We start from the raw sequence: 26,820 nt of genomic DNA on the forward strand, positions 1-26,820 counted from the left end.
TGTAGAGAGATTCACCTTTATTTCCTTGTCCTTGGGTGTGGGTGTCTGATCCCTGAGCGCCTGTTCATAAGGCGCTGACCGACTCTTCCTGAGGCAACGCTGTAGATTTTTTTTTTTTTATGTTTTTCATGATGTGCTGTCCAAGTTCATTTCAGCTCTTTCTTGAAATTTTGAAAGCTTATTTATTTTGAGAAAGAAAGAGCAAGCAGAGGAGGGGCAGAGAGAAGGAGAGAGAGAATCCCTGGTACTTGAGCACAGAGCCTGACCTAGGGCTCGAACTCATGATCTGTGAGATCATGACCGGAGTTGAAATCAAGAGTCGGACGCTTAACTGACTGAGCCACTCAGGCACCCCTAACCGTCACTTTCTTGACTCAGTCAGTATCTAGTGAGCCTGGATATTTGCACCGGCTCCGTTGCCGTAACAATCCCAGATGTGATGGGGACACTGCCCTGCTCTTGAGTCACCCTGGGATGAGTTGATTACTCACCAGCAGCCTGGGATTGGGGTTCTTGGAACCAGAGACTCTGCTCCAAGCCAGCGCTCCTGGAAGAATTCAAGGGGTGTTGAAGGGCAGGAAGGACCGGGAGAGAGGAGAGTAGAGGGAAATCCAGATTTCAGCATCCCTCTTTGTTTTCACGTTAATCTCACTTTGCGTCATTGCAGAACCCAGAAGTTTGGGGGTTATTACTGGAGGACCTCTGCTGATGAGGAAACAGAGAAGTGGGGAGAAGAGGTTATTTGATGTTGAATGGCTTTCAATGAGAAGGATCTATACTCAGCTCAGCTTCTCTGTCTTCTCTGTGTTGAAATTAATTCCATGTAGGAAAACATGGGAAATCGTTCGGGGAGGCTGCTGCCTCCCATTTGTCTGCTCCTAAGGAAGCATCTGCGTTTAGCCCAGAGTTGCTCCCTAACCACCAGGAGCCAGTGCATTTATTTGGTGGCAGTGAGGTTTCATGGCACCTTCTCAAGCAGTCGTGGTAGAAAGTTCCAGATTGGAATATAGCAGTGGTTGCCATCCAGGCAACGGGATTCAGGTGACACACAGCACTGTCTGCCTCTCACACGGCCAATGGCTCTCTTTGGCAGCATGGAACAGGAGGATGCGCTTAGGCCGGATTTGAGGAAAACAGGTGCCTGCCGGTGGATGGTGAACGAATCTGCCGTGCCGGCAGGAGAGAGTAGGAGGAGGGGTCTGAAGTGAGTTTCTGCCTCCCAGAGTGGGAAGAGATTTGGGACACGGGCAGGACCAAGATTCATAATCAACGTGCTTTCTGCAGTATTTCGGATCCCGGTCCTTCTCACGGTTACAGTGGTTATAATCGCAGTTACAGATCACACAAGGCAGCGCTTCGTACAGATCAGCGCCTAATTGGCACCGAGTTCATTAACATAAGATACATGCGCTAAAGTACACGGCTGCTTATGCACAACTCGTACAGAAGTTCTCCACTCCACTTCTGTACCTGTCTGGTCGAGATCTTTGTGTACAGGGCACTTGATTGAAGCACTATCCACTTGTGTTGGCATCATTTCGCCTGTAAGAATTGTCCCACCTATAAATCATGGTTCCTGTTCCTACTTGCTTGTTTAGAAATAGGTTCAGTCTTTAGTTCACCGTCCTTCGTGCCTGTGTACGTGTGATGCAGACACGTGTGTCATTACTGAGCATTACGAGGGTCTAACTAATTATCAGTTAGTCTCAAGTTAATCTCTCTCTGGAGCCTCTGCTGTGCACGTTGTATTTATGGTCGCTTTGTTGAGAACGTGCTCAGACAGGTCTGTCCCTCCTTGCTCTGCTTCAGGTGTCAAGGTAAGTTTCTTAGATCCACTTTGAGACCTGTCATTTGCGTGAGCAGTGTTGGCCGAGGAAGCCAGGATGGCATTCCCAGACTGGAGACCCTGGATCTGAGGCTGGCCCCAGGGTGCGTAGCTGGCTAACAGTCTTCTAAACTACTCCCAGCTCTCACGTGTGCTCTTACCTTCCAGGAAAATGGTGGAAATGGTATTGGTCCATCTGGGTTCAGGGCTCGGACAAATGAAGGAATGCCACAGAGCTTATCTTTAGTCTCACGCCCAGTTCCTGTTGTCCTTATCCAACCCATGTTCTGTCCACTCCTGGCACATACTGGCTGCTTGAGGATGGAGACTTTTCCTCAAACGCCCACATGTTCTTCTGGGCGATGCGTCTAAATTGCATGTGTTCATGGGGCTCCTGGGTGGCTCAGTCGTTTAAGCATCCAGCTCTTGATTTCAGCTCAGGTCATGATCACAGGGTTATGGGATTGACCCCTGCATCAGGCTCTGAGCCGAACATGGAGCCTGCTTGGGAGTCTCTCTTGTAACCGTTATGTTGCAAAGAAGGGTATTTCTGTCACAAGGCATGCGATACCGTATGTAGGTTGTGATTTGCTAAGTAGAGGTACTGTTGTTTTAAAGTTAGGTTGGGCCTGGCGGGGCAAGGACAACTTTGGAAGGGGAGAAAGGGTTGCCACCTTTGACTCCTAAGCGTGCCTTGGCAGTCTGTGTTGCGGGTCGCAGATGCATTCATGCACTGGGTGGGCTGACTTCTGGTTTCTGCAGTGGGACAGAGAACAGGGGATGGCAGGTGGGGACACTGCAGCTTTGGGGGTGCTCAGACCTGGCGGCTAGAGTCAGAACAGCTGCTTGGAATGTAGTGACGCCACGGGGCAGGCGAACCTCCCCCAGATGCTGGGATCAGCCGCCCGCGCCTGCTAGTGGCGGGGTGGGGGAGGGGCCAACCGTGCGTGTGGCACGGTGAGATGAGCCAGAAAGAGGGTCACTGTCACCCAGAATGCCCGATGGGCCCCGATGACTGCTGAGCCAAGCCCAGTGTCGAGGTTCTTGGGATCATGGGCTGTAGCTTCCCGTCTTCTTGGCGGCCTGTCCCCTTCTCTGTCGGTGGAGGGTCCCCGTGTTTCCAGCACAGAGGATCCTGAGCAAAGGTTGCTCTCATTAGGATACCACGGACCCTCTGGTGGTGCCTGCGTGTGGGTGGGGGGTGCAGAGGCGGGGCGGTGCCTGGTTTGGGTGGGGGGGTGCAGAGGCGGGGCGGTGCCTGTGTGTGGGTGGGGGGGTGCAGAGGCAGGGCGGTGCCCGCCTTTGCGGGGGGTGCAGAGGTGGGGCCGAGTCTTTGTGGGGGTGCAGGGTGCTGGTGGGACTGACTGCAGGGAGAACAGCTGGTCTGAGTCCAGCTGGGTCCGGTCACACCCTTCCTCCATGACCCGGTGACCCTGAACTTGTGTGGCTGCATCTTCCACTCCTGGCTGCTGAGTTCACGCAGGCAGGTGGGTTTTTGTGGTTTGCAACTTAGCAACCTTTCCTGGGCCACCTGAGCACTGTGACAGGTGTAATGAGAAGAGAGGCCTGGTCCTCCTGTGCTGTCCTTCCTAGAGGAGGACGTGCGAGCTGGGGCTAGAACAGGTGGAGTTCGTACAACAGGGAGCCTTTCTTGGGTGGCAGGACTGTGCTAGTGAGGCATCGACATGCAAAGCAATGGACTCGGTCAGTTGAGGCCCGGGAGCTGTCAGTAAGTCAGCGTGCAGGGTTGAGGCGGGCCAGGCCGTCGGTGCCATGAAGTCTGAGCGTCAGTGATCAGGGCCACACACCCAGAGAAGGGTGGAGGGGCCCAGCAGGACATCTGTGGGACGCCGGAGAGTTCTGTGAGGTGACCCCAGTCCCGGGCAGGGTCCCAGGGACTGGGGTTGGATGGGGAGCTCTGACTCAAACGGCGTGCAGGGGCTCTTGGCCCAGGTGGGACAGCAGTGGACACAGGGTCCCCTGGGGGTGCCGGTGGGGCTTGGCCATCTGCTCTGGCCAGCCTGGCTCTGTGTGGGGCTCGGGGGGGCTGTGCCCCCTGTGCAAACCTCGGCCTGGGGCTTGGGAAGGGCAAGCAGTGTAGGAGGTGAGGCCTGAGTGTGACCCACTCGCTTCCAGTGATCCTGCCTCTGAGCCTCAACTCATATGTTTGAGACACGAGCGAATCTCCCAGGAGTCGAGCTAGGATTTCTAAGTATTCTGTGATAGCAGAACTCACAGTTAAATTTTTGATAAAGTTGCAATCGGGCACCTGGGGGGCTCAGTCGGTTAGGGGTCTGACTTCAGCTCAGGTCATGATCTCACGGTTCGTGAGGTCAAGCCCCGCATCGGGCTCTGTGCGCTCTGTGCTGACCATGCAGAGCCTGCTTGGGATTGTCTCTCTCTCCCTCTGTTTCCACCCTTCCCCCTGCTCGTGCTTTCTCTCTCTCTCACAATAAATAAATACACTTAAAAATCAATCAATCAGTCACTCAATCAAAAGGAAAGTAGCCGCCCAGGCCGTGGGCGTCCATGGGCTCTGGCGTGGGGACACTGGGGACCCGGTGAGGTTGTGGAATGAGGAGCAGGAAGAAATACTTCACTTCCAGGCCTGCCTCGCCCGGGGTGTGCTCCCTTGTGCGGGAAGGCCGGCTCCGGTCCTGCAGCCTCTGTGATCCTCATTTGCACCTCGGTGGTCTTTCACGGAGCTCTCCTTGGGGACAGACGGGAGGCTTGATCTCCCCTTCTTTCAAATTCCTGAACCAAATGAGCTGTGTCCTGCATCCCCGCAGTGCAGCCTGGGTGGCCGTGGGGTTCAGGTCGGGCCCGTCTCTTGAGGACAGGCTCCCGTGATTCCTGATCCTCTTGTTCCTCTCGGACTATCCTGCCCTTAAGATGGGACCGTCCTGGCTGCTTCTGGGGGCAGGGAGCCTGGCTCCCCACCGTCTACTCCACCCTGTTTGCTTTCTTATGGCTTTCGTCCCAGCCCTCCCGCTGACGGCTCCGATACGCGATGAACCATGACCTGTCTCTTGCAACTCAAGGTCTCTGCTTTTAAAACGCCAGACCCTTCCCTCATCCCGCTGGCTGAGTAAATCCACCCTTGACGGGAGGATGCTACTGGCTGAAAGGGGAATTAGTGGGAGACACAAAGTCACGAGGACAGCAGCCGTAGCAAAGAGCAAAGTCCGTCCTGGTACAAGAGGGCCTTGTGGTGCCAACAGCCTCCTGGAAAAGGTGCACTTATGTTGTTGCCAGACTGGTTGTGGCTTCCAGGGCTGTCGTGCAGCCCAGGTCAGATTGTGTCCTGGCGGCTCTGAGGTTTCATCCCACACACACTCACTCGTACACACACACACCCCACACTCACTCGGACACACACACACTCACTCGTGCACACACACATTCGTACACACATCATACATTCACACATACTCATACACACTCACCCACCCCCATACTCACTTACTCATATACACACACACTCTCACACCCACACTCACTCATACGCTCACACACACCTCCACACCCCCCACACTCACTCATACACCCCCCCACATACACACTCACTTGTACACACTCACTCATGCACACACTCATACATTCACACATACACACACTCTCACCTACACCCACCCCCACTCACTCATACACACACACTCACTCGTACACACACACACCCCACACTCACTCGTACACACACACACTCACTCGTGCACACACACTCATTCGTACACACACTCACTCGTACACACACATACCCCACATACACACACTCGTACATACACTCATTTGTACACACACTCATACATTCATACATACTCATATACACCCTCACCCACCCCCACACTAACTCACTCATATACACACACACTCTCACCCACCCCCACCCCCACACTCACTCATATACACACTCACACTCACACACCCACACTCACTCATACACTCACATACACCTCCACACCCTCCACACTCACTCGTACACACACTCATACACTCACACACATACATACCCACACCACACTCACTCATACACTCACACACACTCACACATATGCATATTCACACTCCTGCTCACACAGATGTCCCATGACTTCCAACCAGGCTGGCTGTGGTCTGTCTAGTGCATGAGAAAAGCCTTTAAATCGAAATACAGGGACACCTGGGTGGCTCAGTCAGTTGAGCGTCCTACTCCTGACTTCGGCTCAGGTCACGACCTCACAGTTCATGAGATCGAGCCCTGCGCTGACAGCACAGAGGCTGCTTGGGATCCTCTCTCTCTCCCTCTCTCCCTGCCCCGCCCCCGTTCATGCACGCTTGTGCTTTCTTTAAAAGATAAATAAACATTAAAAAAACCTTAAATATGAACTGAGCGTTTGCTTTGTGCACCAACCAGGCCATTGGGTGGAGATTTGAGCTTTTATTTCTGGCATTGGATAGACAGAGGCGAATCCGTGAGCGTCGTTGGCATTGTCCACATCACGTGCGCCGGCTGGGTGGTGGGTGCAGCACGGTCAGTCACCTGGGGCCCCCGCCCCGGGATGCTCCACGTGTCACCTTCCCGCTCCACGATCCTTTAAGGCACGTCTCCACATCGCGTCTGTTTCTGCATCCCACTGCTGAGTCTGCATCTGCTGTTTCTGCTTTGTCCTGGGTCAACCCAGGTGACAGATCCCCGTGTCGGGGATTTCCAGGAAAAAAATCCATCATGGTGTGGGCTGTGGCTATGGCGGGATGGGGAGCTGGGGGCCTGCAACCTTTCCAGGAATGCTATTGTGCTTGATTGGAATGATCCAGAAGGGGGAATTTGGGCCAGTGGCCACAAGTACAGCAAAGCAAGCACCAGCCCAGCACAGAGAGGGCCGCAGCTGCCCTGGGTGATGGATGGAGAGCCCCGGGGCAGGGGAGGGGAGGGGGGAGCACCTGGGCTCTCACACAAGGTCTGTCCTTGGCCAACTGCCTGTCACCTGAGCCTCAGCCTCCTGATCAGCACGCAGGGCCGTGGTGCAGGAGCCGGCACCTAGTGCTGCCGTGGGGGTTAAGTGAGGTCATATCCACACAGCTCCAGGCCGGGCCAGGTCCCTCCTCTCCTTGCCCCTTCCCCTTCCTGTCTACTCCGTGCAAACATGGGAGTGTCCCAGGCTAGCCGGGTGGCACCTGGCAGGGGTGGGGGACCGCAGCTCACCTGCATGACAATGAGGCAAGAATTCGATACGGTGAATTGTCCGTTCAACGTGGAAAGAAAGACCTGTCTTCAGAAGAAGGCTGGTAAAAAGGCACAAGGTGTGGGTCCCTAAGTCACGGCCTCTCCGCACGGGGTTGAGAGGGACAGGCCAGGTGCCCCCGAAGGAGCCGGTCTCTGCTCTGGCACTCTGGTTTTGTTCCCACTTTGCAAACCACTGGGCTGCATATTTCTTTTTTTAACTTAAAAAAAAAAATTATTTGTTTTGAGAGAGACAAAGCATCCAAGTGGGAGAGGAGCAGAGAGCCAGCAACAAAGAGAGAGAGAGAGGGTGGGGAGGGAGAGAGAATCCCAAGCAGGCTCCACACTGTCATCACAGAGCCCAACACGGGGCTTGAACTCACCAACCTCGAGATCCCGACCTGAGCCGAAACCAAGAGTTGGACGCTTAACCGACTGAGTCTCGTAGGCACCTCTGGATAATTTTTTACATTCTTAAACCATGTCGGGGGGGCAGGGTCTTCCAAGGAAGTCTGGGGGGAAGGAAGACATGAGTCTGTATGGTAAGGAGGACAGGAGGTCTGACCCGACCGTGGGCTTGTGTTCCAGGTCTCTCCGTGTGAGCGGTGCCGCTGCGAAGCCAACGGAGAGGTGCTGTGCACAGTGTCCGCGTGTCCACAGACGGAGTGTGTGGACCCCGTGTACGAGCCTGACCAGTGCTGCCCCATCTGCAAAAATGGTAAGCGAGATGCCCATCGACGGGGCCGCGTCCTGCATGTGTTTACCGCCTGCTTCGTGGTCCGTGAAACACAAAGCCGCGTGCATGAGTGAGTTGGGATGTGTGTCCACGCACCCTTGTGGGCCCAGCACGTGACCGCTGGCCCCAGGGGACAATCAGGAGGCGTGCTGTCTCTAGTTGGGGTCGGCCCCGTGTTCTAGGGCATCGAGAAGTGCTTTGTGGAGAATTTCGATTTCCAGAGTGAGGAGAGTCGTTCATTTTAATTTAACTTTGTTTGTTCTTGCAAAGCAGTTTCTCTCCTTCCAAGACAAATCAAACAGGCCGGCCGGGCTCATTTGCTTTTCATTACTAAGTGAATTAAACCGGGAGCATAATTGAATATTTTTCATAAGTAAATCAGGCAGGAAGAGAAACCCCCTCTCCGGTGAGAGCCCGTGGTAGATCAAAAGCCTCATCTGGTTTACGGAGAAGAAACGGCAGGATGTCCTTGATCATAATTTATGAAGGGACAGCGTTTTCTCATCCTGAATAACGAGAAGTACTTTGTACCCGAAGTACTGAGTGCCGTTCTGGGTGCCGCACTGGAAGAGGGGATGTGACAGGAGGGTGTTCCCAGGGAGAGTGGGCCGAAGAGAGATGGCTCAAGAGGACAGCGTGGTAAAGCCTTTGAGCTGGAAGTGAGCGGACTCTGGCTTCATGACCACATCTTCGGGAGTTCGAGTCCCGCCCCTTCGAGAGGACTCCGGTGATGTCTGCAGGGCCCCAGGGCGTGGCCTGAGGGCTCCTGGCCACAGCCGCAGATTGGCTCAGAGAGGCAAAAGCAGTTCCCCCGGCCTGAGCGTTTCAGGGGAGGGGCGTCGCTCTGGGGTTGTAGGCCCGAGCTGGAAGCTGTGCGATGCGGGCTTTGCAGGTGGCCGGTGGTTATACGGGGCTGTTGCCGGTGTTTGAGACGATGCTCAGGTTCTGCAGTCGTGCCAGTCAAAGCCGTGTGGGTGGTGGGGCGCCACGATACCCTTCGCGAGGTAGACGCAGGTACCGGACTTCACCACCATGATACACGTGCAGGAGGGGGAGTCGAGTTTCTGGGGAAGAAGGATAGTCCAGGAAGACCAAGCTCGCTGCGTTGGAGGTGGAAAGGGCCACCCTGTGGAGGCATGGTTTGCACGGCCTTTTGAACGTAAGCGGACAGCGTTAGAGCTCTTGTAGAGCCGCTTTCCGTGGGGTCGCTTTTCTGCGTGTGTTAATCCTGAAGAACGAAAACCACGGGGCATGATGCCACGAGATTCCATGCGATCGAGCAGGGTGGGGGGCGTTTGAGCACAGACTAAGCTCTTTGCAAAATCAGGTCACACGAACAGCTGCGGGGTGGGAAGGGCATCAGTGTGGCTTTCTCTGCTAGGGTTTGTTAGAACTGGCAGGAATGGAGTCGGGGTGGGGAAGGAGAGGCTGCTAGAGAGGCTGGCGGCCCTCGCTGGGGTGTGGAGTGAAGGAAACCTGCAGAGGCGTGGGTCGGTGCCTGGGGTCCCTCGGAGATGAGGGCGGCTCATCTCTAGGCTGCAGCACCAGCTCAGGGGCTGGGTGCAGGGCTGTGTACTGCACAAGTAACCTCTTATTGAGTCAGTGCTGTTTAGTGATTGATTTAAATATGGGTTGCCCACAGATCTGGTATCTTAAGTATCTAAGATACTGTTATTTCTCTTGCCACGCACAATCAGAAACAAAGTTTTGGAGTTTGATAGGGAATCTTTGGATGTTTCTGAAAGATGAGAAGATGGGATTTCAATCTCTGAGGAATTTTCAATCCCTGAAACTTTAAAAAAAAAAAAAAAGTTTATTTAAAGGCGCCTGGGTGGGTCAGTCAGTTAGGCATCTGACTTCAGCTCAGGTCATGATCTCTCAGTTCATGAATTTGAGCCCTGTGTCGGGCTCACTGCCATCAGCCCAGAGCCTGCTTTGGATCCTCTGTCTCCCTCTCTCTTCACTCCTCCCCTGCTCACATGCTCTCTCTCTCTCTGTCTCTCAAAAATAAACACATTAAAAAATGTTTATTTTGACAGGGAAAGAGAGTACACATGGGCACATAAGCGAGTAAGGGGCAGAGAGAGAAAGAGAGAGAGAGAGAGAGAGAGAGAGAGAGAGAGAGAATCCCAAGCAGGCTCCACGCTGTTAGCACAGAGCCCGACTTGGGGCTTGATCCCACAAACTGTGAGATCATGACCTGAGCTGAAATCAAGAGTCGGATGCTGAATTCACCCACTGAGCCACCCAGACACTCCATCCAATCCATGAAACTGTATAAAGGTTTAAAACCATTTATAATGGCACAACGAACAGGTGTATACCTTTCACGATATTTACCTATGGCTAACGTTTTGCCGTTTTGCGTATCTCTTTTGACCTCTGTCTTTATCCCTGCTTTTCCCCATGTCTGTCTGTAACCCCGTGCCATCCATACATCTACTAGTTTGTTCTTTCCCGTAAATGTACACTGGAGACCTTCTATTTATACCATCACCAGCATGAAGCCTACTGAGTAAAGTTCAAGATCTTTCTTTGCAGTTCTTTTTACTCTTAGGATTTGTCCCGGTTAGGTATAGAGTCAGAGAACTATCTTTAGAAATTATCTTTTTTCAGGGGGCGCCTGGGTGGCTCAGTCGGTTAATTGTCCAACTTTGGCTCAGGTCGTGATCTTACAGTCCGTGGGTTCGAGCCCTAGCATTGGGCCCTGTGCTGACAACTCAGAGCCTGGAGTCTGTTTCGGATTCTGTGTGTCCCTCTCTCTCTGCTCTTCCCCTGCTTGCATCTCTCTCTCTCTCTCAAAATAATAAATACACATTAAACAAAAGAAATTATCTTTTTTTTCATCTCCATGACATGGATTTAAATTTTTTTTTAATGTTTGTTTTGTTTTTGAGACCGAGAGAGACAGAGCATGAGCAGGGGAGGGGCAGAGAGAGGGAGGGAGACCCAGAATCTGAAGCAGGTTCCAGTCTCCCAGCTGCCAGCACAGACCCCAACGCAGGGCTCGAACCCACAAACCGTGAGATCATGACCTGAGCCAAAGTCGGATGCTTAACCGACTGAGCCCCCCAGGCGCCCCTTTGACATGGATTTTATAACTGAAAGTTTATACCTCTGGAACCCCTTCACCTATCCCTCCCAACTCCCCACCCCGCCCCTGTGGCAGTCACAGTGTGTTTTTGAACCAATTCCTTATTGGTGTGTGTATGTTAAAATTTGAAGGATTCTTACTTTGAGAGACAGCATGGAATGGAATAAAGCAGGATTTGGGGATGGTGTATTCGAGAGTCTTAGAAGGAGCAGAAATATGCTTTTTAAAACCAGATTCAAGAAGGATTACAGATTCTAGAAGGATTTGTATTAAAAGGTTTTGATCCAGTTATGTCAGAACATCAACAACTTTTTTATTTTCAGGCGTACAAGTAAGAAGAAATTTAAATGTGCCTAATCGTATAAATGCTAGTAAGTTTTGCTATACCATATTCTCCAGATAGAATGTGGTTTTTCAGCCGCCAAGGCCATAGGGTATTCTGACCTTCACAGATTAAATGGCGTTTGACATTCCTAGCAAAAAATTGACTTGAGAAATGAAGAGTTTCTAGTGAGCATGAGTTCTCTGTAATCATTGACCGAGATTAGTGAATAATTTAGAGTTCATCCCTGCCACGCACACACATAAAACAATGTTTTTGTAAGAAAAAATTACACGTGGAATCCCAGATTCTAGGACATCAAAAACAATGCATGGGGCTCCCAGATGGCTCAGTCGGTTGAGCATCTGACTTCGACTCAGGTCATGATCTGATGGTTTGTGAGTACGAGCCCCGCATCAGGCTCTGCACTGACAGCTCAGAGCCTACTTAGGATCCTCTCTTCCCTTGCTTTTCTGCCCCTCCCCCGCTTGCCCCTCCCCCGCAAAAATAAACATTAAAAAAATATATTAAAAAACCAGCTCCTTATACAAAATTCAATGCTTGGATAGACATAGCTTGGATGGAATAAGGAAGGTTTTAAGTCTTGATCTCAGTAAACAAGCCTTTACTCTGCATACTCTAATGTTTTGACCTATCGCCTTAAATACCTCCTTCTCCCGACAGAAGGAAAATTACAGTTGAGTTGCAAGCTGTCAAAGTCACTTGCGTCAAGGGAGCAAAAGTTTGAAACCTGGAATGCATGGGGTATAAATAAATGATCACAAATCAAGTGCACTTAATATATTCACTTTGGTGACTTGTGTAGATCAATCTCCCAAGGATTTTCTTTTGATAAAATGGTTTGGGTGGCGCTGCGTTTTTTTCTCCCCGCTGTTCGCAGTGATACAAACAGTGAATATTATTTATACAGACTTTCAAGATGTCAGGTGTGCTCTGGTAACAGGCGCACTTCACAGATGAGGTTCACAGCACTCGTTCCAGTAAAGCCCCTTTGTCTCAGACACTTGCCACATTGGAGATCGGGAGACTCTGTTCTGCACCTGTGTGCTCCCCTACAGGCATGCAAGTGGGGCATGACCTTGACTCTGGGCCTTGTTAGGATCAACTCTGATTGTCTGAAGGGGAAGAACATATCCAAGGTAGTACAATGTACTTCCAGGAGCATAAAGCCCTGAGTACAAAGGTGGTATATCTTGCTGGAGTATCCGTGCTTCTGAAAATACAGTTGACCCTTGACTGACACAGGTTTAAACTGTGGGTCCACTTGCATACAGATGTTTTCCCAGTAAACATAGGACAGTTCTATAAATGTGTTTTTGCTTCCTCGTGATTTTCTTAACATTTTCTCTTCTCCAGCTAACTTCAGGAGTATGACATTTAATGCATACACCATACAAAATATGTGTTAATCAACTCCTTGTGTGATCTATCAGTAAGACTTCTGGTCAACCCGTAGGCTGTGAGTGGTGAAGTTTAGGGGGGGAGTCAAAAGTCATACAGAGATTTGTGACTGCACAGGGGTCAGTGCCCTAAACCCCTGCACTGTTCCAGGGTCGACTAGTTTTTTGCAACCGTATTTCCACGAGAAAATAAATATGGCTTTTGGGAGGGAAAGAAATGAAAACTTTTATAAAATTTTTAAGAAAAATACTGAGACTTTAAATGATTGGAGACACTTTTGTGAAAATGTTGTGAGAAGCACTAAGAATTAGTGTTTTTTTTTTTTTCTCCCATGTATTTCAGAGAGTAAGAAAAGATCTCGATTAAACCACATGTAGTGAGCTGGACAGAACTGAATGGTGTGTGTGTGTGTGTGTGTGTGAGAGAGAGAGAGAGAGAGAGAGAGAGAGATACTCATACCAAGATCCTTCTTACAAGGAAAAACCTATCATTTGGCCTCACCATTGAATCTTTCCAAAATCTTTACCAAAAAAATAACACCAATCTTACGGAAATACTTTTAAAGTGTTTCACTATTTAAAGGTAAATGATTTTGTCCATTAAAAATATAAAGGAAACTACAAATATCGGAATTAATACTTGATACAGAGTTGTTGTACAAAATAAATATGTAAAAATCAGTGGTATTTCTATATACCAGCAGCAAATAGAAATGAATTAAAAGGTAGTCTTTCAAGTAACATCATGAATATTAAATACCTAGAGGTAAATCTAACACAATATGGCAAGATTGCCATGGTTAAAAATGTTTTTTTAGGGGCGCCTGGGTGGCTCAGTTGGTTAAGCATCTGACTTTGGCTTTGCGGTTCATGAGTTCAAGCCCCGCGTCAGGCTCTGTGATGAAAGGTCAGAGCTGGGAGCCTGCTTCAGATTCTGTGTCTCCTTCTCTCTCTGCCCCTCCCCGACTTGTGTTCTGTCTCTCTCTGGGTCTCTCAAAAATAAACGTTAAAAATTTTTTTGAAATATTTTTTAAAATTTTATTTATTTTGAGAGAGATAGAGACAGAGAGGGCAAGGGAGGGGCGGAGAAAATCAAAGAGAGAGAATCCCCAGCTGACTCCGTGCTGACAGCACAGAGCCTGACATGGGGCTTGATCTCACGAACCATGAAACCGTGACCTGAGCTGAAATCAAGAGTCAGACGCTTAACGACTGAGCCCCCCAGGCGCCCCGCCACAGTTAAAAACCTTAAAGCTTTATTGAGAGAAATGAAAAAAGGCCTAAGTAAGTGGAAGGATGTACCATGTTCATAACTGGAAGAGTCAGTAATGTAAAAACGTCAGCCTGCCTCAAATTTAGCTATTGGTTCAGCACAATTCCGGTAAAAAAGCCCAGTGGTGTCTGTGCGCGTGTGTGGATATTACCAAACCGATTCTCAAATCCACACGGGAATGTAAATGTTAAAGAGTAGCCAGGGAAATACTGAAGGAGAACCACAAAAGCTGGAACAGGTACACGGTGAACGTAATGAACATCCCAAAGATAAAAAGACTGACAAATGAGAGCAGGATAGAATCAGAAAAGACCCAGAAATAAAGACCAGGAGATTATGCTGATACCGCAGTACTGTGGAGAATCATTCCAACAAATGGTGCTAGGTTGATTGGGTAGAAGGTAGGAGGGTACCTTGCCTTTTGTGTCACACTGTTGAAAAAAAAAATTCCAAATAGCATTTAGATAGGAAAGTTAAAATAATAATACTCTTAGAGGAAAACATAGGAGACCGTCTTTATGATTTTGAGTAGGGAAAGATTAACTTAGAGAACACTCAAAATATTCACCACGATGAAAGGATTGGTAAATTGGACTTTGTTAAAATTAAGAAACGCCGTTCATCAAACAACACTTCTTAAGCCAGGGCAAAGCAGCCCATATATTTGGGGGGACATGGAATATCTCTTTCTGATAAATGACTAAACAATTCCAACACATAGAAAGCAAGTGGAGAGATAAAAAAGAGAGGAAAAAGGTGATGGGGATTCGCAACTCTTTGGACCTCAGTGTCCTTCTCCTCCTTCCACTGATCAGAGAGACAAGTCTTGTCCCCGAGGCTTGCATACTGAGCTGCTGTCCCCCTCATCTACTTCCATAACATTGCAGCTGTGTGACAGGGCCTACTTCTAGAGCAGACATGAGAGGGGAAAAAACTTGGATCTGTTTTAGTGAAATTAAATTAGTGTGAATCCACAGTAGACTGTGATAAATTCGGGTGCGTATTTGAATTCTTCGAACACTAATTAAAATCAACAAAGGAACTCAACATGGCCCACTAAAAATATTTATCTAACGTGAAAAAGGCAGTCAGGGAGAAACAGAGGAATACAAAGCCAGGAAACTGGCGGGTGGCTTCGGATGCACTTACCCTGTCCGTAGTCGAGCTCCCCGCACACAACCGCCATTTGATTTTTTCCTCGCTTGTGCTATAGATACCTCTCTGCCTCCTTCAAGTGTTGCTTCTCCTTGTCATTCTAGACTCTTCCTTTTGATGATTCAGCTTCCCGGGACCTGGGGCTGCGAATGCAGGGAGAACAGAGGTCACTGGGTGCCTGCGGGTCTCCTGCACCTACAGTGCTCTGCAGGGATCTCAGGCTCCAGGACACACCTTTCACCCAGCTAAACCATGGTGGGCATCAGAATTGCCTCCAGGACTTGCTAAAACATGGACCAGTTGGGCTCCACCCCCAGAGTTCCTGATCCGGAAGGTTTGGCCTGGGGTCTAAGAATTTGCATTTGTTTTTAAAATTTTTTAAGTTTTTATTTATTTTGAGAGAGAGAGAGAGAGCACATAAGCAAGGGAGGGGCAGAGAGAGAGAGAATCCTAAGCAGCCTCTGCACTGTCAGCACAGAGCCCGACTCAGGGCTCAAACTCACGAACCGTGGCATCACCACCTGGGCGGAGATCAAGAGTCTGATGCTTAACCGACTGAGCCACCCAGGCATTGTGAGAATTTGCATGTTTTTAAAGCTTTACACTCATTCTGGGGCTTGAACTCCCGACCCAGAGATCAAGAGCCGCCATGCTTCTGGGTGTTTCTGTTGCTGCCAGTGTGGGGACCTCCCTTCGAGAACCACCTGTTTCAGACACAATGGTTTTTTCTCTCCTTTGATATGTCCTCCTGGTCAAGGGTAAGGAGAAAGAAGCACACAGAGGACCTGTGAGGTTTTAGACACGAATGAGATCATTCGGAGAATTGGATGCATTTCCGGATGCATTCTTTTACACTTGTTGTTTCTCTTGACATTTTAGAGTTTCTGGAAATATATAACACGTAGTAATATTTTATACATTGAAACATCGGGGCAGAGAGAAACGACCGCATGGCAAGTCAAAAGGCTGCCCCGATCTGTGGTCTCCACCTGCCGATGCATGTGCCCCTGCAGGTGGACAGCAGGTTCGACTCTGAGCTTCCCAGCAGCCAAAGCAAGAGCGAGAAGGGTAATAAATCTGACCTGCCAAGAGGGATACGCCACAATGCTGCTTTTCAGAGGAAGTGACTTCCTAGTGAACAATTTGCTGGAGAATGATCCATAAATGAATTTTTTTTACAAATGTCCAAGTTCTATTGAAAGAATGATCCATAAATGAATTTTTTTTACAAATGTCCAAGTTCCATTCAAAGAATGATCCATAAGTGAATTTTGTTTTTTACAAATGCCCAAGTTGCATTCAACTTCCGTCAGCATTTCCCAGCATAGATCAAAATGACCAGAGTGCCAACATGCCTTCTGTTTTGCCTACATTCTGGTGCTGTGGGAATAACGAGTCGGATGGCATGCCATTAATCTTCATAAAGCCCAGTGAGCATCAATTATTTATTCTGGAGGGAAGCTTTTGGACGTCCCCTGGCGTTTCTCCTCACTCCCCTACCTAACACTCTGGGCTTGAGGTTGTACCTTCCAGGCTCAGATTCTCTGGGTCATCAGAGAAACCCCAATCCCTCCTGGGTCTTCTCCTTTCTGACAAGTTAGGGAAAGAGGAGGGACGGAGAGGGGGTGTGTGCTTGACTTCAGGAGCTTACTTCGCTTCCACTCCTCCTGAGACCTTTGCATTAGCAGCTCTTCTTTGTAAATTTGCGAGCAGCTTAAAAGGACACTTTGGTTTGTAAACATTGGGACAGAATCTGATCTGTAAGGTGAATAAACCAAGCCAGACGCAGACCGGCCCACAGTGGTTGCTACCTGATTATTATGAAGAATTGTTTTTCTGAGTTAAGTATGTGGTACTTGTAAACTTCTAGACAGAAAGTGTATGATAGCAGATTTTTAAAAAAAAATTGTTTAATTTTTGGTATGTTTCCTAAAGTCGGACTGAACTGCATTTGATCATCAATTTCAGACAAAGCAGGGACTCGGGTCACAAACTAGTGTCCACCAGGTTTGGCCATTTCTCCTTTACATGGTACCTTTGATCTTGCTGAGGACCAGACCTGGTGTCCCTTTTTTTGTATCCCTTCTTGGTGCAGACATGTGTTCAACTGTCCTCACCTGGAAAACCTTCTCTGGCCTGCTTTTTTTATTTTTGTTTTTGTTTTTTTTAATGTTTATTTATTTTTGAGAGAGAGACAGAGTGTGAGCAGGGGAGGGACGGAGAGAGGGAGACACAGAATCTGAAACAGGCTCCAGGTTCCGAGCTGTCCACACAGAGCTCTTCGTGGGGCATGAACCCAAGAACCTTGAGACCATGAGTCGAGCCAAAGTTGGATGCTTAACCGACTGAGCCCCCCAGGCGCCCCTCTCTGGCCTGCTTCTTACAGAAAGTTAATTTCACTGTTGCTTCTCCAAAGCCACAGCTCCTAATCACCTTGAAGTCTGATGTAAGAATTGGGGAGACACTGTAATTAAATATGTTCTTTTGTTGAATAATTGGCTCTTCTTTCAGATTATTGGAGAGAAGCGTGTGTGTGTGTGTGTGTGTGTGTGTATGTGCGTGCGTGTGCCCCTGCGTGTGTTGCTTTTATAAAACCTTGAGTCAATTTCTATTTATTTTACTGCAGACCCAAAGATGAGGCAAGTTATGGTGCCTGCCTGTAATGAGCTCATAGTGTAGAGGGGACGTTGTCCTGTAAATAACTTGCGTCTGCTACTTTGCTCGGATTTATGATGACCATGGCGAGGGAGAGGGGAAAACCTGAGTGAGACTGCAGTAAACATGACCGTGTGCATGGCCCTTATTTGTTTTTGAATCATTTCATTTGGATAAATTCCCAGCAGTGAGATGATCAGGTCAAAGGTTTGGAACATTTTTACGATTGTGATGCGTATCATCACGTTGTTTTACAGAAGGTCGTGCACGTGAGCAAAAGCTTCTGGTTTTGTGATAACCTTGCTAAACCTTTTGTTAATTTATAGAAATTGTTGCTTATTGTTTTTAATAGCAGGCACCTAAACCCTGAAATGTCTCGTGGCATTTTTTTCCGCAACGTGTTATGCTTTGCTGCCTTCTTAACAAGATCGCTTTGAACAGGATTTAAATGGTTCTGAAAGTCATCGATGTGAGAAGGAGTTCTTGCCCTGCCCGGTAATCCAGTGAGGTGTCCAGAGTAGAAGCTTGATCAAGCAGCTTGATTTCTCTGCACCCTTTTTGTTCTTGTGTAATGGACACATGGCTACATATGTGGATATCTTGTAACAGTTACATTACATGATGGGTTTAGAAGTGGTCATAATACTGACTGATCCTCACTGTGTGATACAGGAGATACATTGGCAGAAGGGAAGAGTTCTGGAAACACAGATCCTGTGAGGGAACCAGGACCCCCCCCCCACCCCGCCCCTGCCGCTCCTGAGCTGAGAAGCACATGGGAGAGGAGGGAGGAGCACTCTGGGGGCTCTAGAAGCAGGAGGAACCAAGAGTTGGGGTCCTGGGCAGGAGCCAAGGCACCCGGTTAGGGGCTGGGATAGTCCCACAGGCCTTGGAGGTAGGAGAGAGCTGGGGCACAGACGAGCTCACCAAGAACCTTGCTGCCACATGCGAGGTCAGATTAAGTCCCAAGGCAGTGAGGCGCCCGAGAAGAGTCTTTAGGACGGAAGTGGCACAAATTTATTTATTTATTTATTTGGCACAAATATATTTAAACTGCAGCATTCATTCTGGGTGTGGGGCTGGGAACCCTTGGAAAAGGACGTAGTAGGCTCCATTGGAAGACAAAGGCTTTGCTCGGCATTTCAAGTGGTCAAGTGAGACTAAATGTTTTGAAGCTGCAGTGTGGAAATCCTGGCTTTGGAGCTAAGCAGATGTGACTTCCCAGGTGAATCCCTGTCCCCTTGTTTAATTTTCTTAGCGACTTCCGTTTCTTCACCTGCAGATGGGGAGACAACCCGTAGGTGCCCTGCAGGGTTGGCGTGAGGGTTGAACACATCACCACGTTCCGCGGAGCGAAGGCTCAGGACTGTTTGCGGCCTCCTAGAGCCCCACGTCCGGTTGTAACTCTAAAAAGTAAAGCCATCGCCAGATTGTTTTGCACGGAGCCCCGGAAGCTGTACCACAAGCTCGGCTGTAGTTTCCCGGCCTTAGAAGAGGTTAGGTTTCCAGTGGTGCCTCACAGGCAGGGCCCTCTGCCCTCTAGAAGATGATCCATTCATAGTCCTTGGCCATTATTCATCTGCTAAAAGCTGCTTGGTCATTAATACGGTGGCCTAAAATATTCCCAGCCCGTGTCCTCAGCAAAAGGGAAATCAATTGTCACAATATACAATAAAGCCATTCATTCCAAAGCAGGCAGATATCTTCACCACATCCATGGCGTGATCAATGGCTCCATTACCAGAGGTGGCTTGAACCGCATCCAGAACGCTTACATGGGATGCATTCTGGTAGAAATAGGCTGACATTGTGAGGATAAGGAGCCCCATGGATGGCTTCCCTAATCCGTCTCCGTCTCCAGGAGAATGAGCCAATGAATATTCTCTGCGAGGACTTCCAGCGGGTGCACGAGGGGATATAAAATACTCTCTTTGTTGATCAGTAGACACATTCTGCTCTTTCGCTAACAGAAAACCCACACGTTTTATTTGTCTTTCAGGAAGATAAACTTCAGGTATAAAAGAGCCCATTACCCCAGGAGAGAGCCATAAACCACCAGTTCTGAAAATTGTATCTCATCTTTTCCAAAACAAATGCCTTCACTTAAGAGGGGTTGCAATTTGGTAACCCTGACAGCTGTGTACGGAATTTATCTTTAATCACATTTGCAGAGAGTCTACTAAAAGCACATCAGCCATCATGGAGTAAAGCATTATCAGATGGGAGAAAAATATCACCAATTCTTTAATGAGAAGCAATCAGATGTCATAGATCATAAGAAATGTAGGCCCCTGAAGACATGGTCTGTATTTTAACCTGTGTTGTGACTCGAATGCTCCGAACATCGGCCCGGGGGGGGGTGGTGGTGGGGGACAGTAGCCATTGTTTGAACAACTCTGTGGTCACGTGAGGAGCGGACCACGGTAGGTATATTTTAGATTCCACCCTCGAGAACCCCCAAATGCTGGTGCGTTTGCATGCAGGTCACCTCTGCGAGAAAAGGCTATGGTGTGTGGGTGGCCACGGAAAGGCTGACAGAGATGCTTCTGACTGTTGGAACAGTTCCTCAAAAGCGTTCAGAGTCCGTGGTGCCGAATTCAGGTATGGACCGGACAAGGTGACTTAGAGGGCCCTAGAGGGCTAACATTCGATTATTCTTTGGGACTAATGCATAAATGTCTCCGAGGTCATTATTCAGCAGTCCGCTTTGGGTGCACAGAAAGAACAGTGTTCTTTGCTCTGTCAAGTCACAGGTTTTCTTGTCTTTCCCATTTTCTAGCGTTAAGTCATTTTGTAGATTAACAAGATAATCGCTTAAAATGAAAGTACGCAGTTATTCTTTGCAGATCCACAGACAGAAGGCCACCTGTCACCTCCCACTCATGCAGACCAAGAGACACATAAAAGCCGGGCAGGGGGATCTGAGAATCCCCAAGACAGCCTGGAGCCCTCGGCAGGCTTGCTGGCTTCGGTTCCAGCCACCGCGGCTGCTGACGGTTCCACCGAACACATCTGGGCCTCACTTTGCTCATCTCTAAAAGGAACCAGATCAGGGGCGCCTGGGTGGCTGAATCGGTTAAGCGTCCGACCCTTGGTTTCCTCTCAGATCACGATCTCACGGCTTCTTCGTGGGCTCGAGCCCCGAATCAGGCTCTGTGCTGGCAGTGCTGAACCTGCTTGAGATTCTCTCTCTGCCCCTCTCTCTCCCACTTTCACTGTCTCTGTCTCTCTCCAAATAAATACACTTAAATAAGGAAACAGATCAAGGTATGTATACACACACATGTACCTTTAGAAAATTTTAAAACTTCTATTATTTAAATCAGAGGAAATGCCTTAGCACATAAAATAAATGTGATTGATACAGTTGACCCTTGAACAACACGGGTTTGAACTGCACACTTCAGAGATTTTCTTTCAATAAACATGGTATAGGACTCTAATGCCTTTTCTCTTCCTTTTAATTTTTTTTTTAATTTTTAATGTTTATTTTTGAGAGAGAGAGAGAAATAGAGAGAGAGCAAGGGAAGGGCAGGGAGAGAGGGAGACACAGAATCCGAAGCAGGTTCCAGGCTCTGAGCTGTCAGTACAGAGCCCAACACGGGGCTTGAACACAAAAACCGCGAGATTGTGACCTGAGCCGAAGTCGGACGCTCAACCGACCCAGCCACCCAGGTGCCCCATCTTCCTTATAATTTTCTGAAAAACATTTTCTTTTCCCTGGCTTACTTTATTATAAGAATACAGTATATACTACATATAACATACACAATATGCATTCATCAACTGTTCATGTCATTGGTCAGGCTTTGGGTCAACAGTAGGCTCTTTGTAGTCAAGTTTCAGGAAAGTCAAAAGTTATATGCAGGTTTTTGACTGTGTGGATTGTCCGTGCCCATGACCTCCATGTTGTTTAAGGGTCAACTGTATTTAGAAAAAGTGTGGCACATTTCCCCCTGAAAACCGCAAATTCATTTATCTCCTAGCAGTTAGATTTTTGGAGCCCTCTCAGTGGCCCCTTGGAAGGAAAGGCTCAGTGCCCACACAGCTTCCCAGCTTGTCCACAGAGCACCCCCGCCTGGTCTCCCTCTACCTGCCTTCCCCGTGGTGAATGTACACAGACCTGTGGGCACATTCCTACCCCTGCTTTTCCCTGGTTGCTCAGTTCACCTGAAATGCCTTGCAGCCCTTCTGGAAGAAGCAAAACCCATCTGTCTTCAAGGACCAGTGCCAAAGCTCCTTACCAGCCTGTTCTCAGGCACCCCTCCCCGGCATCCACCACCCTGAGGAGCCATCCTTTGTTGGCCTGGTCTTTCCCAAATGGCAGTGGACAGCCCCAGGGCTAGGGGACAGAACTTGCTCATTTCATACTCCATTGTCCCCTGCCATGCCCACAGGTGGGGATGGCTGGGCAGACGAAAATGTAAAATATAACGTTTCTTGATTATGTATCCCCAAGGTCTTGATCTCATCTAACTAAAGTAAACTGAGGGAGACCAGCTGCCCATCCTTGCCTTGAGAGAATTACTGACCATACCATGCTTCTAGAAACCCTGGGAGGAAATTTTGTCTCTTTAGCTCTTGTGAATACTTTATTGACCCTCGACCCCATGTCTTCTCTGGGCTCTGAACCATCTTGAATGCCAGAAACATCTCTCATGAAACGGCTTCAATCCCCAGGCTCCATGAAATGATTATCACCCAGGCAGCCTGACGTTCATTATCTCAGATAAGAGCCGCAGAATAATGAAGATATTGAGTTATTCCCTCCAGGCCCCATGAGTAATGAAAAGCCTGAAGGAAGGGCTCATTCATTAAGATTTTATAAGCAGGGGAGAATAAAAAGATACTTGTTTTCAAGAAATCCATTTTTGTCCAGTCTAGTCTTAACATTAGAATAACTTTGTAGAGAAAGTAAATGTATTTAAAAAATAATAATAATTAAAAGGAAATCCAGTGCCTGTTAGAAAGGGGTCTTTTACCTACTGGTGAAATGTTGACAAATTCTAACCAGCCTGATGAGAAGTTGGTTTTTGTTTTGTGTTCTGAAGGAATGTAAGTATGTTTAATGCATATGTTGAGATGCAAGTAAAGTTCACCTCATTGGAATTAGCTCTTCTCCATGACTTAAGCTGACGGTGCCTTTACGGTTTCTAAGTCAACTGGAAGACATCAACCATTTGAAATTACCAAAAAGATGAAAATTGACAACCCTACCCCGAAGAAGCAACACAAGCCTAGTCTCATAAGTACATGTAGAAGTCTGGCACTATGGGGGATCCTGAGAACGTGCTTGGTGTGCACAGAAATGAGCCATGCCAGAGCTTGGAGCTGAGCGTGGACCTCTCCTGTTTTGCAACTAATCATTTTATTAGCAATGAGCTAAAAGAGAGAGGGAGAGAGAGAGGAAGGAAAAGAATGAAATTATAAAGAAAGGGAGAATTTAGCAAATAGTATTGACTTTCTGTTTCTCGAGACTATTGATAATGGACTTGTAATTTTCACAAACTTTGTCTAGTTGCTGATGGGGCCACAGTGAATTCACTGAACAGATACAGAAAAACTGGGACACATAAATCTACTTAAGAAACCATCGCTTCCAGTTCAGAAGTTAGTAGTAATTTTAAGAAGACTGTCTAAAGACAGTGATTTCACATGTGTGATGATAGAAGGTATGCTTACCTGTGCATCTCTGAACCATGAATTCTCATGGAGAGCTCACTTACTCTGGGTGAACACCACCCATTTTCCATTGCAGGGTTTTTATAGTCGTACAAAAGGTAAACCAACAGCTGGCAATGTGTTGTCTCCAATAGCAGAAGAAAAACACACCAAAAAAATTAAATAATGTCCCTTTTCTGTCAGTTTCTCCTATGCTTCAGATAGAAAATCAATTCAGAACAAAAACAAAGTGAGGGTTTTGTTTGTTTGTTTGTTTTGTTTCATTTTGTTTTGTTTGAAATTCCGTTCCTGGGATCAAAGCAAAACTTTTGGAAATTAATTCCATCAAAGGTAAAACATCTAAAGCAATTGCTCATTCTGTTCTAAACGTATTTTTAAAAGTTCAAGGTCGGAAGTAGAATAATTGTTTGCTATTATGAATACATTCTTGGCAGAACAGAGCATTATTAAAAAAAACATAATATTGTTAACTTAATAAACCAGTAGAGTCGAAATGCATTTGAAGTTCGTTGTGGCACACATATTTGTAATTGCGTCCAAGCAAACTGTAATATCCTAGAAATAAATACGGAAGCTGTAATTGCCAATATTTTAAAAATAATCTAAGCACATCATTTTGTGAATTAAAAAAACCTGGCAGATTCGTTGGTGCCTCTTTCACCAGTTGGATTTTCTTCAGAAACAGTTTAATCTCAGAAGATCTGTAGAGTCAACCTAAGTGCCTAATGGTGTTTTTTGATGTATATTTTAAATATTTATTTATTTTTGAAAGAGAGACAGAGACTGAGCACAAGCAGGGGAGGGGCAGAGAGAGGGAGACACAGAATCTGAAGCAGGCTCCGGGCTCTGAGCTGTCAGCACAGAGCCCGACATGGGGCTCGAACCCACGAACCACGAGATCATGACCTGAGCGGAAGTCAGACGCTTAACTGACTGAACCACCCAGGCGCCCCAACGTATTTTTTTTTTAAATAACGGCATTGTCTATATTTTGGCTATATATTTCTTTCAGAATCATTCAAAATCTTTAATCACGGTGTTCAAAAAATAGAAAAAAAACTTTAGCTTTTGGCACTTTAGAAAGTTACCGTTGTGAAAACCAAACCTGTGATCCAGACGGTACTTAGATGGCTCTGGAGAGACAGCGAATTGCACAGCGGGGCCACCACTGTGTTTGATTTAATTTTCAGACTTAATCATTGTGTGTTGGGATATATCAGTGTGTGGGAAGACTATTTTGATTGAGCTCATATGCTAAATTGGATCTCTTGATACCCTGTACAGAAATGACACAAAGTTAAGAAGCCCTGTGATTTTTCTAACATTTGAATTCAGTGAGCACTCAAAAAAATTGTCAAGAGAAACAAAAATTTGGTGAATTTTGTCTTAAAACATAGGTATTGAGGAAAGTTGCTCTATGTTACTATAAAGATAGTACCTATGAAAATATTTGGCATACCCATGCAAACCATGATTAGAAATGAGCATGTCTTTCCATTTAACGTATTTTCTCTGGGTTTGTTGTGTCGTATCTCAGCATCTGTGGAGAGAATTTTCTCAACTAAAAAGATACGCTTCAGAGGAGCCAATTCAATATGCTAATAATTCCAAATTTATAAGCCATAAAATGTAACTTGACAAAAATTCCAGGTAATTTTATGGAAACATTTAAAATAGTAAGACTATTAAAAAATTCTCTCACAAACGAGATTGTATCATTAACAGAATGAAGTTTGTGAACTATACCAAAAATAATTATTCCTAGTGTAGGGGAGGAAACCGTTTTCCTTGCCCCTTTTAGGATCCCCGGCTGGGTCTGAAATGAAAACTAACAGAGATCGATCAACAAGAGAAAAGCACACAAATTTTATTAAATTTGTACACATTTATGGGAGTCTTACAAGAGAACGAAGATCTGAGGAAGTGACCAGTGCAGGCAGCTTTTGACCTTTTAAACAAACAACAGGGGCTCCTGGATGGCTCAGGTCATGATCTCGCGGTTTGTGAGTTCGAGCCCCGCATCAGGCTCTGTGCTCACAGCTCAGAGCCTGGAGCCTGCTTCGGATTCTGTGTCTCCCCCTCTCTCTGTGCCCCTCCCTCACTCATGCTCGGTTTCTCTCTGTCTCTCAGTAATAAACAAACGTTAAAAAAAATGAAACAATAAATTTGTGAAGAATTGACAAGCGGATTTGGGCTTGGGGTAGTCAGTGTTGAAGAAGTCCTAGAAGTACTACCAGTCTCGATCAGTTGAAAGAGCATGATCTCGGGGTTGTGAGTTCAAGCCCCATGTTGGATGTAGAGATTGAAAAAAAAAAAAAGTACTAGGAAGAAAAGGGTGGCTTAGAAATACTGGCTTGTATGGATTTTCCTTCCTGGTTAAATTAGTTTTGTTTTATCATATTGATTGTATAGCGTTTTCAGTTCAGTTTTAGTGTTTACATTGTTTTAGTGGTTTTAGTTTACATGTAATTAAAAGCCCCTTTTTTTAACTGAATAGTTTACTTCTCAGTCCCCATCATACACCTCGTTCCCAGGCAACTGTTGATCTGGTTTCTGTCACAATAGTTTTCTTTTTTTTAATATTTTTTAAAAATCTTTATTTATTTTTGAGAGAAGGACAGCATGTGAGCAGGGGAGGGGCAGAGAGAGAGGGAGACACAGAATCCCAAGCAGACTCCAGGCTCCGAGCTGTCCGCACAGACCCGACGCGGGGCTCGAACTCACAAACCGCGAGATCATGACCTGAGCCGAAGTCAGACGTTCAACCGACTGAGCCACCCAGGCGCTCCTTTTACTTGCTTTTTATAGAATTTCATGTGAATGGAATCATAGAGTATGAGTCATAGTGTCTGGTTCCTTTCACCTGCCAGGTTTTTGAGATTTCATCACACTGTTGTTGCAGGCATCAAATCTGTCCTTCTTCTTGCTGAGTAGCATCCACTGTGTGGATATACCACATTTTATTACATTCCACTGTATGGATACATCAAATTTTATTGAACTCTGGTTACAAATATACTGCAGTCTATCCATTGACTGCTTGATGGGTATTTGAGTTGTTTCCAGTTTCTTACTAGTGTGAATAGTGCTGCTATAAACATTCATATATAAGCCTCTCTCAGATTCCCAGGAACAGAACTGCCAAGAGTGAGTGTTTAACTTCTGTCACACACAACACAAAGGAATTTAGATAGTTGAAAGGCAGAACTCTTACAACTCCAAAGGGGAAGGCTGCCGGGTGGGGCCACACAGCAGTCTGCATCCAGGGACAGGGTGATAGCAAACTGGAACCACAGGAGGTGCCTTGTGAACAGTAGGTGGCATGCCCTTAGCTAGGTGGAGCTACCTGGGCTTCCTGGGGGGTTGGTATTTTGAATAATTCCATGGTCCCAAATAAGGAATGGCCATTCCTGGGTGTGAGTTACTGGGGCCTTTGGCAGCTGGAAATGTACGTATT

General features: G+C 47.3%; 1 protein-coding gene across 1 annotated transcript in view; it reads left to right on the forward strand.

Annotated features, from left to right (window-relative positions):
- VWC2 (von Willebrand factor C domain containing 2) overlaps positions 1-26,820 on the forward strand; it is a 124,572-nt gene that overhangs the window by 17,639 nt on the left and 80,113 nt on the right. Inside the window, exon 3 of the mRNA XM_060632086.3 lies at positions 7,614-7,743. Within this exon, the coding sequence (XP_060488069.1) occupies positions 7,614-7,743 (130 nt within the window). The remainder of the gene's footprint in view (positions 1-7,613; positions 7,744-26,820) is intronic.

The sequence above is a fragment of the Panthera onca genome, chromosome A2, assembly GCF_046562875.1.
Source record: "Panthera onca isolate mPanOnc1 chromosome A2, mPanOnc1 haplotype 2, whole genome shotgun sequence".
Taxonomy (NCBI): Eukaryota; Metazoa; Chordata; class Mammalia; order Carnivora; family Felidae; genus Panthera; species Panthera onca.